The sequence below is a fragment of the Pygoscelis adeliae genome, unplaced genomic scaffold (assembly GCF_000699105.1).
Source record: "Pygoscelis adeliae isolate BGI_AS28 unplaced genomic scaffold, ASM69910v1 Scaffold681, whole genome shotgun sequence".
Lineage (NCBI taxonomy): Eukaryota > Metazoa > Chordata > Aves > Sphenisciformes > Spheniscidae > Pygoscelis > Pygoscelis adeliae.
Window position 1 is genome coordinate 177,460 of NW_008824015.1, and position 10,337 is coordinate 187,796.

Here is a 10,337-nt window from a genome sequence, read left to right on the forward strand (position 1 = left end):
TCCCAGTCTCCTCTGTCACCCCTGCCAGCCCTGGGGTCCCTCTGTACCACAGCGGTACCTGCCCCAGGCACGCTCCCTTCTGCTCCCATCACCCGCCTCCGTCCTGTCTCTGCAGGGCTCCCCCACAGGGTCTCTCTGCTGCCCTCTGCACCCCTCTTTGCTGCCACCCACCCCAAGCACCCCTTGGGACCCTTGCACAGCATCACCTGTCCTTGGCCCTGCCCCGTACTGTGCCCTTGGGCTCTGCCTGTGTGTCCCCTCCACTCTGTCCCCTTCCTCTGTGTGCTGCTCCCAGGGACACCCTTCCCTAAGCCCCCACCCTGTGCCTTGGCAGCCCTGTGCCCTGCTCGTGGGGTCCCTCCTTGTGCCCTGCGCCTCTGCAGCACACCCCAGCCCTGTGCTCCTCCTGAGGGGACCCTATTGTCACCTCCAGGCTGCAGCACACCCCAGCCCTGTGCTCCTCCTGAGGGGACCCTATTGTCACCTCCAGGCTCGGACCCAGCCCTGAGGAGCATCCCTGCATGCTGCCCTCAGCCTTTCCATGCACCCCCTGCCAGTGCTTACTTCCTCCTTCTCTGTTACACCCCCCTCCTGGGGCTCCCTCCGCTACCCTGACCGGCACCACAGCCCACGTGTGTCCCTTGGGGACCTTCACCTGTCTCTGCCCCAGTCACACCAAGGGGACTTCTCCACCTGACGCACAGTCCTGTCTCCTCCGAGCACCCCAAGGCTGCAGCCCGTTACGGTGCCCTGCCTGCTCCCTTGAGCTCTTACAGCTTTGGGACCGTTCTTTGAGCTCTCCTGTTCCTGTTCCCCTCCCAAGTGCTGGCTTTATGGGGACAGCCCTGGAAGCAGCAGTGCCTGTAGTCTGGGCTGACGCCCCTGGGGTCCCTCAGCAGCATCACGGGGCTGTCAGGGGTCACCTTCTCCTGCCACAGCTGATGACTGTGATGGTGACATCTCCGAAATGCTCCCTCCCTTCCTCTGCTCTCTTTGCTGCTTGTCAGACCCAGCTCTGCCAATGTGCAGTGAAGATGTGGAAAAATACTGGAGCCCTGCCTCCTCGATGCCCCTGCGCCCCCCAGCCTGCCGGAGCCAGCTCACCCCAACCCCCTCCTTCCCCAAAAGTGTGTGCCAGGACTCCCGTACGCTCCTTAGGGAGCTCAGTCTCCCCATGCCTCCCCAGCTGAGCCCCCCCCAGTGCCAGCAGCTTCCAAACCTTGTGCCAGGCACAGACTTAATGCAAGGCTGCCGAGACCCATCCTCCGAGCAAACCTCTGGCTCTCAGACTCCCCCTGCCCTGCCTGTCCCCTCCGCAATCCTGGGGGGGACATGTCGGGGCCTGCCTGGCTCTCCCCCGTGCAGACCTGATCCTGCTCTCCCTTCACATTCCACACGCAACCACCCAAGGGAGCCCCTGCCAGAAAGGCAGTGTCCTAATTTCTGTATAGCCTGGGTGTTTCCTTTACGTGCCTTCGGGGGCACGACTCCCCGGGAAAGGAGCCAACTCTTCCCTTCGCTGAGTGCATGTCCAGCTGTAGCAAGTCAAGCTCCTCCTGGCAGGTACAGGGGTTTCCTGCCCCCCTTGCTGTGTCGCAAGCCCTGAGAAGAGATGGCGTGGCTTGGGGGGATAGCTCTCGGGTAGCTGTAGGTGCCCCCCCATGGCTAGGTGGGGAGAGAGCCCCCCAACTTCCCTGCCGTGGGGAGGGCTTTGCCTGCCCCGTTCCCTCCGCAGCCCTCTGAAGAGGGGAGCAGAGCTGGGCTTTCCATCCCAAGGCCAGAGAGCAGCAGTTTTGCTCCCCAAACCGGAGTGCGTTCTCCCCTCCATCTGCCTTCCTCCTGACTGCCCTCTGGGCTGTGTTATCTGCTGGCCGCAGGCTCGGGCAGGGGCTGTGCTCGCTGCCTTCCCGAGCTTTGGGTCTGATATGGCACTGATAAATATTTTCAAAACAAAAGCCAGAGCTAGGTGAGTCTCCCAGGTCTAGCTTGCTCTCCTTTCCCTGCCCGCAGCATGCGAGCTGCGTGCTGGAGCCGCCGTGCTGTCACTCCAGCCGAGGTAGCCGGCACGTAGCTGTGCTGCCGTGCCATTCTGCACGACTGCAGCTGGGCTATTTACAGGCCTGCACAGATGCTGTGCCAACGTGCCGGGGCTCAGGGCGCGGGGGGGATTAATCGGGGACTTTCTGAATTGGGAGCACAACCGTCGGGATACCAGGCGATGCCAGGTCTCGGCTACAGTGCGGAGCCTGCACCTTCATCATTTTAGCGAGATGTGGAATAATCAATTCAAGGGCAGAGTGCAAAAAGGAAGCCGAAAGCCTGGCACTGAGCCTGGAGGAGAGGCGTGTACTCGAGCAATGTGCTTGGTGCCCTGATACACGCACACCTTCGGGGCTTGTGCACGGCCAACGTGCCCCTCTTGTTGTTCCTAACCCGTAGCAGTAATAGAGCTGCCTTAAGTGAGCCTGTATAGGGTGTTGCTTCTTAGCATGTCACCCACAGGGCCGCTGACTCGCTGCCAGTGCTCAGCCGTGCTCGCAGGCTGCCCTGGCATCGCCACGCGTGTTGCCATCAGTCCAAGCACCCAGGCTTCATGCTGCTGGTTCTCATCTCTCCGGCGCAGCCTCTCTGCACAGAGGGAGTCAGAGGTTACACGCGGCAGCGGGATGCTGGTTCTGCTGTCATTGGATTTTTTTTTTTCCCCCCGTGATGCTAAGCAAATTAGTAAGCTGTTAATGAGCTCCCAGGATAGGTCGTGGGAGGGCTGCTGCAGGGACGGAGAAGTTAGCATGTGCCCTCCTGTGTTTGGGCAGGGGGCGTGCAGGGATGCTCGCTTCGTGATGGAGAACAGGTCTGGCCTGTCATCTGCATCTCTCCAGCTCTTGACTGCTTGACTTCAGTTTGCTAACATCTCATCTTTAGGAAGCAGCTTGCCAGCTCTTTATGTTTAAAGCTGTTTGTTTTGAAGGCAGGAAGATGATTTAACAACTAAAACACTTTCAGATTATAGAAAGAAAATGAAGAAATATTACTCTTGGCTTAAGCCTCTCCTAGCAGCGCTCCACCCAAAGTGAAGTGCACGGTGCCTGCAGCTACTGCTGGGTCAGTGGTGTCCTCCCTGTGCTTGCTGAGGTTCAGGGACCAAGTTTTAAATCAGAGCCTTCGTTACGCTAAAAACAAACCTTGACTTGCTAGAGCCAGCAGGTCCTTGCTGCTGGTGAGCCGGTGTTTGAGCCGATTCTCTGCGGGAAGGGGCTGTCGGCAGCGCTGCCGTGTGAATGCTCTCGCCCTCCCACCTGCATGCCCTGGCTTGATGCTCCTGGCCATGTGTGGGCACGGGGCACTGCCACGTTCCCAGTCGTGGTGCAGTTCCTGGGTGAGAAGAGCCAAACCCTCCTGCTCCCCATGATGGGGCTACATGGATGCTGAGGGCAGCAGGAAAGCAAAGCCCTGTGCCCTGCTGCAAAGTTGCTGGGGTTTAGCAAATCCAAGGTGGCAGCAGCGGTGCGAGCTGGGGCTGTCCTGGCTGTGCAAAGGTCTCCGCTCCTGGGACGAGCGGCCTCTGCTTCGGTTTCCATGCTGTCATGCTAGTCTCACCAAAGGGTCACTCGCACTGGAGAAGCTGCTTTTCCTTGTTGGTGTTTTGGTCTCCAGAGCCAAGCTGTCCTGTGCTGCTCCCAGTTGGCCCTTGGGCTTGCGTGCTGAGCCCCCCTCCGGCACTTTGGGGGTCTCATTTGTCCCCTCAAAGTGCACCCAGTGCCCCATGTGTCCAGCCTGTTCACGGTCCCTCCCATCCCCCAGACCTAACCTTCATCTTCTGCTGAGGGCAGGGAGGTGCAGCCAAATCCTTCTGTTGTGCAGACTTTCATTTCCATAGCAGTAGCCATGGATACAGACTGTTTGTGCAAATAACCAATATTCCCACCCGCACCGATCGCTGACCGCTGCAGGCATGGGCGCCGGGCAGCCCAGGGCTTGGTGTCCCTGCTAGTCCTTGGCTTTACCTGCTGCTGGAAGCTTGCTTTCCCAGATGCTCTCTAGGGCTTTGCTAAAACAAAACCCCACTTTGTCAAATGGGTGGAGTTATTTAACTGCTTTCAAAACACTTGGATTTGTCTGTGTGACTTGTTAACTGTGGCAGAGGCGAGTGGTGTCCTCCATCTTCTCCCTTACGGTGCTTGAGGGTAAAAAAACTAGTTCCTAGAGCAAAATGATACCCTGGTTGTGTGTGCAGGCTCTGTCTGTCACCTGGGTGCTCTGTGCAGGTGATGTGGGGTCTGGCAGTGGGATTTGCATCCTGGCATTGGCTGACGGGGCCGGGTCTGCCGCCTGCGCTCCCCAGGGCATCCTGGTGTCTCACTGCCGTGGCCTCATTAGCTGATATGATGCTGTTGCATTTCTCCACGTGTCTGGTTTATGTGCAAGAGTGGTTTGCCTTCCAGGGGGTTTGTGGAGTGAAAGCTAGATGCAATGAATTGGACCTGAGACACTCTGAGCTTGAAGAGCTCGATGAGATGTCTGGTGAAGGAAGAAGCTGTTTGGGACATAATATTGAGTAGCAGCACTAACAAGCGAGGCAACAGTTGTATTCATAAGCGTGGCTGAGATTGCACTTAAATGTTGTTTGCTACTTGGGCCTCCAGTTTCCTGTCTTTAAAGACGACTTGGCTCTTAATGAAAGCTGTATGAAGTGGCAGAGCTCCCCTAGCACAAACACAATGCTTAAACGCACAAATTCGGTCTGAGAAGAGCCAGCATGCTGCAAGGCTTTGACACTGGTGTGACTGCTCTTAGCGAGGCTGTACTGGCACAGCGTTAAGGGATGTGATTTACTCCCCGCTTGCAGTTATACTAGTAAAACGTAAGGTATAAGGCAGCCTTTGCCTACTGCAGCAGAGCTCAGCTGGCAGAGCTGACGTTCACATAGAACTGATTTTTTTTTTCCCATAGACTCACTGCTAACTGTGCTTTTAGTCTCTGCTGCTTTGGCTGTTAGAGCCCGGGGAGAATTGCCTGACGGTAGCGCAGGAAAATAACCCTCTGCTTCCAAGTTCCCTGCAAGCACCTGAGAAGACGTGTGCTCGGCCTCACTCACATGCCTGTGCCTTGCTGGGAACAGGTCCCTGACCTGTCAGGGTTTATCAGGTCACCTGATAAACATGGTGCTGGTGCGTGGCACTCAATGGGATCCTAAAGCACTAGAACATCACCGCTGGTGCCCTGCAGTGCGATAGGTCCCGGCCACGTTCCTAAGGCCTTCACTGTCTGCATAAACCAGACCTGTCCCTTGCCTGCACTGAGTTAGTGTGGACATTTTGTAGTGTGTCTGAAAAACCCACTCTTGCTTTTGTCCCTTTCGGTTAGGTGAGAGGATCCTGGGCTATGCCGAGGAGCCTTGCTACCTGTGGTTCGTCATGGAGTTCTGTGAAGGGGGAGACCTCAACCAGTACGTGCTCTCACGAAGACCCGACCCAGCGACAAACAAGAGCTTCATGCTGCAGCTGACCAGCGCCATTGCCTTCCTGCACAAGAACCACATTGTCCACCGGGACCTGAAACCAGACAACATCCTGATAACCGAGAAATCCGGCACCCCTGTTCTCAAGGTGGCCGACTTCGGGCTGAGTAAGGTCTGCGCTGGCCTGACTGCTCGGGGCAAGGAGGGTGGGCATGAGAACAAAAATGTGAATGTGAACAAGTACTGGCTGTCTTCGGCTTGCGGCTCTGATTTCTACATGGCGCCCGAGGTCTGGGAGGGACACTACACCGCCAAGGCTGACATCTTCGCCCTCGGCATCATCATCTGGGCCATGATTGAGAGGATAACTTTCATCGATGCGGAGACCAAGAAGGAGCTGCTGGGGACCTACATCAAGCAGGGGACCGAGATTGTGCCCGTTGGGGAAGCGCTGCTAGAAAACCCAAAGATGGAGCTGCACATCCCTCAGAAACGCAGGACTTCCATGTCTGAGGGGATCAAGCAGCTCTTGAAAGACATGTTGGCTGCTAACCCACAGGATCGACCTGATGCCTTTGAGCTTGAAACCAGAATGGACCAGGTTACATGTGCTGCTTAAATTCAGGGCAGGGCACTGCTGTGCTTTGCAGCTGGGTAAGTGATCCGCAGTTTTTGTATCATTCTGTCTGCTGTACCAGCCCAATAATGCATTTTGTAGTGACACAAAGGAATCTTTTATGTTCCCAGAGCTATTTCTATAGTGACTCATCGGAGCACTGCTTCTGAGTTTTTTTCCACCTATTCTACTGCAAAAATAAAGTAGAGGTGGGAAGCAGAATTAGCAGCTGCACGTCCTGCTGCTGCCCAAAGGCCCAGCAGAGCTGGGCAGGAGCCCTGCTCCTCGGAGGTCCTGGCCAGTGGCCGAGACGGGCTGGTGCACAAGCAGAGACCTGCGAGCACCCTCTGACATCAGCTTTGGGTACGTCCGTCTCTCCCGGGGCAGGGAAGGAGCTGCCAGTTCTGCCTCCTCTGCTATGTGGTGTAATTTCTGCGGTCAGCGCTGGGAGCACCTCGCTGTCTAGCACAGTCCCCTTCCCCTCTGAGACAGGACACCTCGGGGCTCGGCTGGCTCGGTGAGCCGGCACCGAGTGGAGTGGCAGGTCCGTCTCGGCACAGACAAAGCTGTTTCCTTTGCTTTCACTTTCGAGGCACGTGGGTCCGCCTCATTTCGTTTCCTTGCTAAAGGCAGGACTTCCCTTTGGTGTGAACTGCGGTTGCCCAAACCCGGTAGGATGCTTTGGTGTCCAGCACCTGAGTTGGTAGACCTGCATCTGCTCAGGAAGGAAGCTTACAAAACAGTTGTGGTCAGACTGAGCTCAGCTCCGTTCAAGCAGAGTCCCCTCCCTTCTCCCCCCGGCTTGGTTCCTAAATAGTCCCAAGCCCAGAGGTCCTGGTCCTGAGGCCTGGGTGGTCACACACGGTCTGGAAGGACCCCCAGGGACATGGGGTAGCTGGCGGTGTCATTAACCAGTGACACCAGAGGACTGGGAGGTGTTGCCAGCATGGCAAAGCTGTCTGTAAACAGGAGCTGTTACTAGGGATACTCCCGGCCAAACACTTCAATGAAACTGAAAAATTACAGATTTCAAGGGGCGAGGCTGATGTCTTCCCAGCCCAGGTTCGCTGCCTGCCCATTGCTGGTCACAGGAGACCTCTGAAAGCCTGCCTGTGTCAGGTGCTGGCATTGCAGCTTGGGCTCCCAGCCCTCGCCTCAGCCCAAAATGGCACAGATCCTGCCGGACCAGAGCAAACCACGGATCCAAGAGAGCGAAGAGGGACGAAATGGCTGCCCTAGCCAGCAAACACCCAGCCTTCAGCCTTGCGGTCGATGGCTGTGTGCCTGGCCCGCTCCCGAGAGCGAGCCTCCAGCAGCAGGGCGGTGGGGAAGGTGGGGGCATTTTGGCAGGTTTTGCTAAGAAACCTCATTGCTGCCCACCTGAGGGTTCCTGAGCTTACGTAAAGGGATGTGCTGCCCGTCCCCTCTCTGTGTGTGTGTGCCCGGGTAAGCTTTGTGCCGTTTGCAGAGAGAGAGGAATATAGAAGTGGAAAGGCTCATGGGGTAGGTCTGGTGTTGTCACTGCTGGTTTGTCCAAACTGGTCTGCAAACCATCCCCTCCACACCCCTGGCACAAAATATTTAATGCCCTTAAGATCTCCAGCACAAGTAATTGATGTGACTGTTTCTGCCTGGGGCTTGGTACTGGTCCCAGTGCAAGTGTGGGCTGGGGATTAGGGTGGGGGAGTGAATCTGCAGAAATGTGAGCCCTTAAGATGGGTGTGATAAAGTCCCGGGGCAAAAGCAGGGCACTCCACCTTGTGCCCCAGGCGAGGCGTGGGTCTCCTCCGGCTGTTGGGAGCAGCTCTGCTGCCTGACGGAGGGTCGGGTCGGGGTTTGCCGTTGCCATCTGCAATCGCTCTGTGCTGACGCGATGCTGCTGAGTTATGCAACCAGCCCGTGCCCTCCGGGGAAAATTCATCCTGCGCGTATCTGCAGAATGGTACATGCAGGGATAACAAACACCGAGGGGACAGTCCTACCCTGGGGCTGTTTGCTTAAAACCTGGCTGCCCTTCTGCAAACCAACCCCCCTCCATCTGCGTCCGGAGCCAGCTGTGAGGCTGCACCGATCTGGGATCTGCTCCGACGGTGACACGGCTGCAGCAGAGATGGATGCGCTTATATAACGCCACCCGGCATACGTAGCGTGGCTGCTTGGCCCAGGCAGAAGCCCGGCGCCGTCCGTATGTTCGCTGCAGACCCGGAGCGTTGTGCTGTGGGGAGCGTTCCTCTGGCTTGTTTATGGGGCAGCAGAATATTTGGTGTGCTTTCCTATAGGGTTTTTCCTAATGCGTTGTGTATTTGTGCATTCAAATCGGCCTGCCTCTGGCTGTTATTAAATGCAAACCTTAAATTGGAAACCCGCTTGAGAAGCTTAAAATGGGATTTAGAGCAGGGCCTGAATTCTGCTCTCGGTTAATTTAAGTTGACCAAAAAACTCAAGTAACCTCTTACAACTTAATTGTGGCACTGGCACGTAGCTTACAGTGCTGCTGGGTCATGCAGTGAGTTCTTCCCCAGGACAGCTTCAGACCCTGCTGAGCCTTGGTTCGTGTCTATAACCTGGAAAACTGTAACCCTCCCTGACCCAGGCAATCAGATTTTTGCGTATTCGTTGGTATGCCACTGACCTCTTCTGATTTTGCTTCATGTCCCAGCAGCTTTGCCGCTAGTTCTGCTACGGATGCTGGACGCACCTGCCATCGGCAGGCTTCAGGCTCTGTTACCCTTCCAAAATGCAGATATTAAATGTCAGTTCTCAGTCAGGAAAGTGTTTCTGGCTTGGTTTCTGCTGGACACCAGGGTGTCTGGAGTGGAGATGAGCCTGCTTATCTCCTTGCTCCCCTCACCAGCACTGCTGGTGGCCCCAGGGTGGTAGGTCCAGCAGAGGTGGGCAGCATTTCCCTGGGCAAAACAAAGGTCTTTTCTTATTTGAACACTGTTTATCTAAAGTCTGAGATAGCCGTTCCCAAAAGCATGCCTTTTGGGCAAAGAGGACAAAAGCCTTTCTTTTAGGGAGTGGTTGGATTGTGCTGGGTACCTGCTGATCACCTCTTGATTGCCGTGTGATAGCCCAGCACTGTGACCACACCACACACTAAGAAGTATTTCACCCTTCCTTGTCGGTGCTGGAAGGCTGGGGCCACCCTCCTCCTTTCCTGCAACGTGAACATCTTTTTCTTTGCGTGTCTTTTTTGTAGCTGCCCTCCGAGTTCCCCAGGGCTGGTGAGGAGCCCCCCGTGGACACTGCTTCTTCAGTGGGACCCTCTAACGTTGTGGGTTTGTGCAGTGTGGATTGAGCAACCCTTAGACAAGTTGCTGAGGAGTGAGGTACAGCGAGGGCATGTGGCTGTTTGCTGCTCGCTGGAGTGGCACCGTTGCTCTTGGCCGCAGAAACGAGGGGAGCGAGTGGCAGCATCAATCACCGCCTCTCTTGTCCCACGAGTGGGGTCCGGTACCCGGTGTGCAAGAAGCCAGTCTTACACACAGAGCCGAGATATGTATTTATCTCGTGTTTGCGCAAAGATGGGTGCTAGGTGGTAATTCCACAAAGCTAGCACACCACACACAAGAACTACAGCCTATTTATATTGTTATACGATTAGCAAAAGCCCACCTAAGGTCATGCTCGTTGGTTAGTTGTGTTCAAATTAGCCTCACTTGCCATGTAAATTAGCACGCATGCTCCTTGCGGGTCTGGGGGGGCAAGCCCTTCCAGTCTTGAATTGAGTCGGTGGTCGCGATCTCCCCCTGCTGCCTTTACCTTTCTCCCCTAGTTACTGCAGTTTTTTTGCTGACTTCTTGTTTCTTTGGCAATCATCTAGCCTCCGACGCCTTCTAGGGCAGGATGTTCCCCTTTTATCAGTCTTTTGGTTCTTCTTCAAGGGCATAGTTGTTGTAAGGCATGCATTGTTTATACAAGGTAATCAAGCTAGTACAATGAAGACTACAGTCTAGGTATTAACCCAAACGTATGGCTACACCTACAGTTACACATTTAAGAAACTTTGTAGTTTTAATTCACATAGGACATCAAACTGCAATGGTTGTCATGAGTGTAGAAGGCAGCTTAGAATCATAGAAAAGGTTGGAAGAGACCTCTAAGATCGAGTCCAACCGTCAACCCAACACCCCCATGCCCATTAAACCATGTCCCTCAGCGCCTCATCTGCCCATCTTTTAAATACCTCCAGGGATGGTGACTCAACCACTTCCCTGGGCAGCCTGTTCGGGTCGATCGTATTCCATGATATTTTCACTG

The 10,337-nt window shown here is 55.4% G+C and overlaps 1 protein-coding gene across 1 annotated transcript in view; it reads left to right on the forward strand.

Moving 5' to 3' along the window:
- STK35 (serine/threonine kinase 35) overlaps window positions 1-10,337 on the forward strand; it is a 35,549-nt gene that overhangs the window by 21,340 nt on the left and 3,872 nt on the right. The window contains exon 2 of the mRNA XM_009327048.1: window positions 5,365-6,112. Within this exon, the coding sequence (XP_009325323.1) occupies window positions 5,365-6,077 (713 nt within the window). The 3' untranslated portion in view covers window positions 6,078-6,112. The remainder of the gene's footprint in view (window positions 1-5,364; window positions 6,113-10,337) is intronic.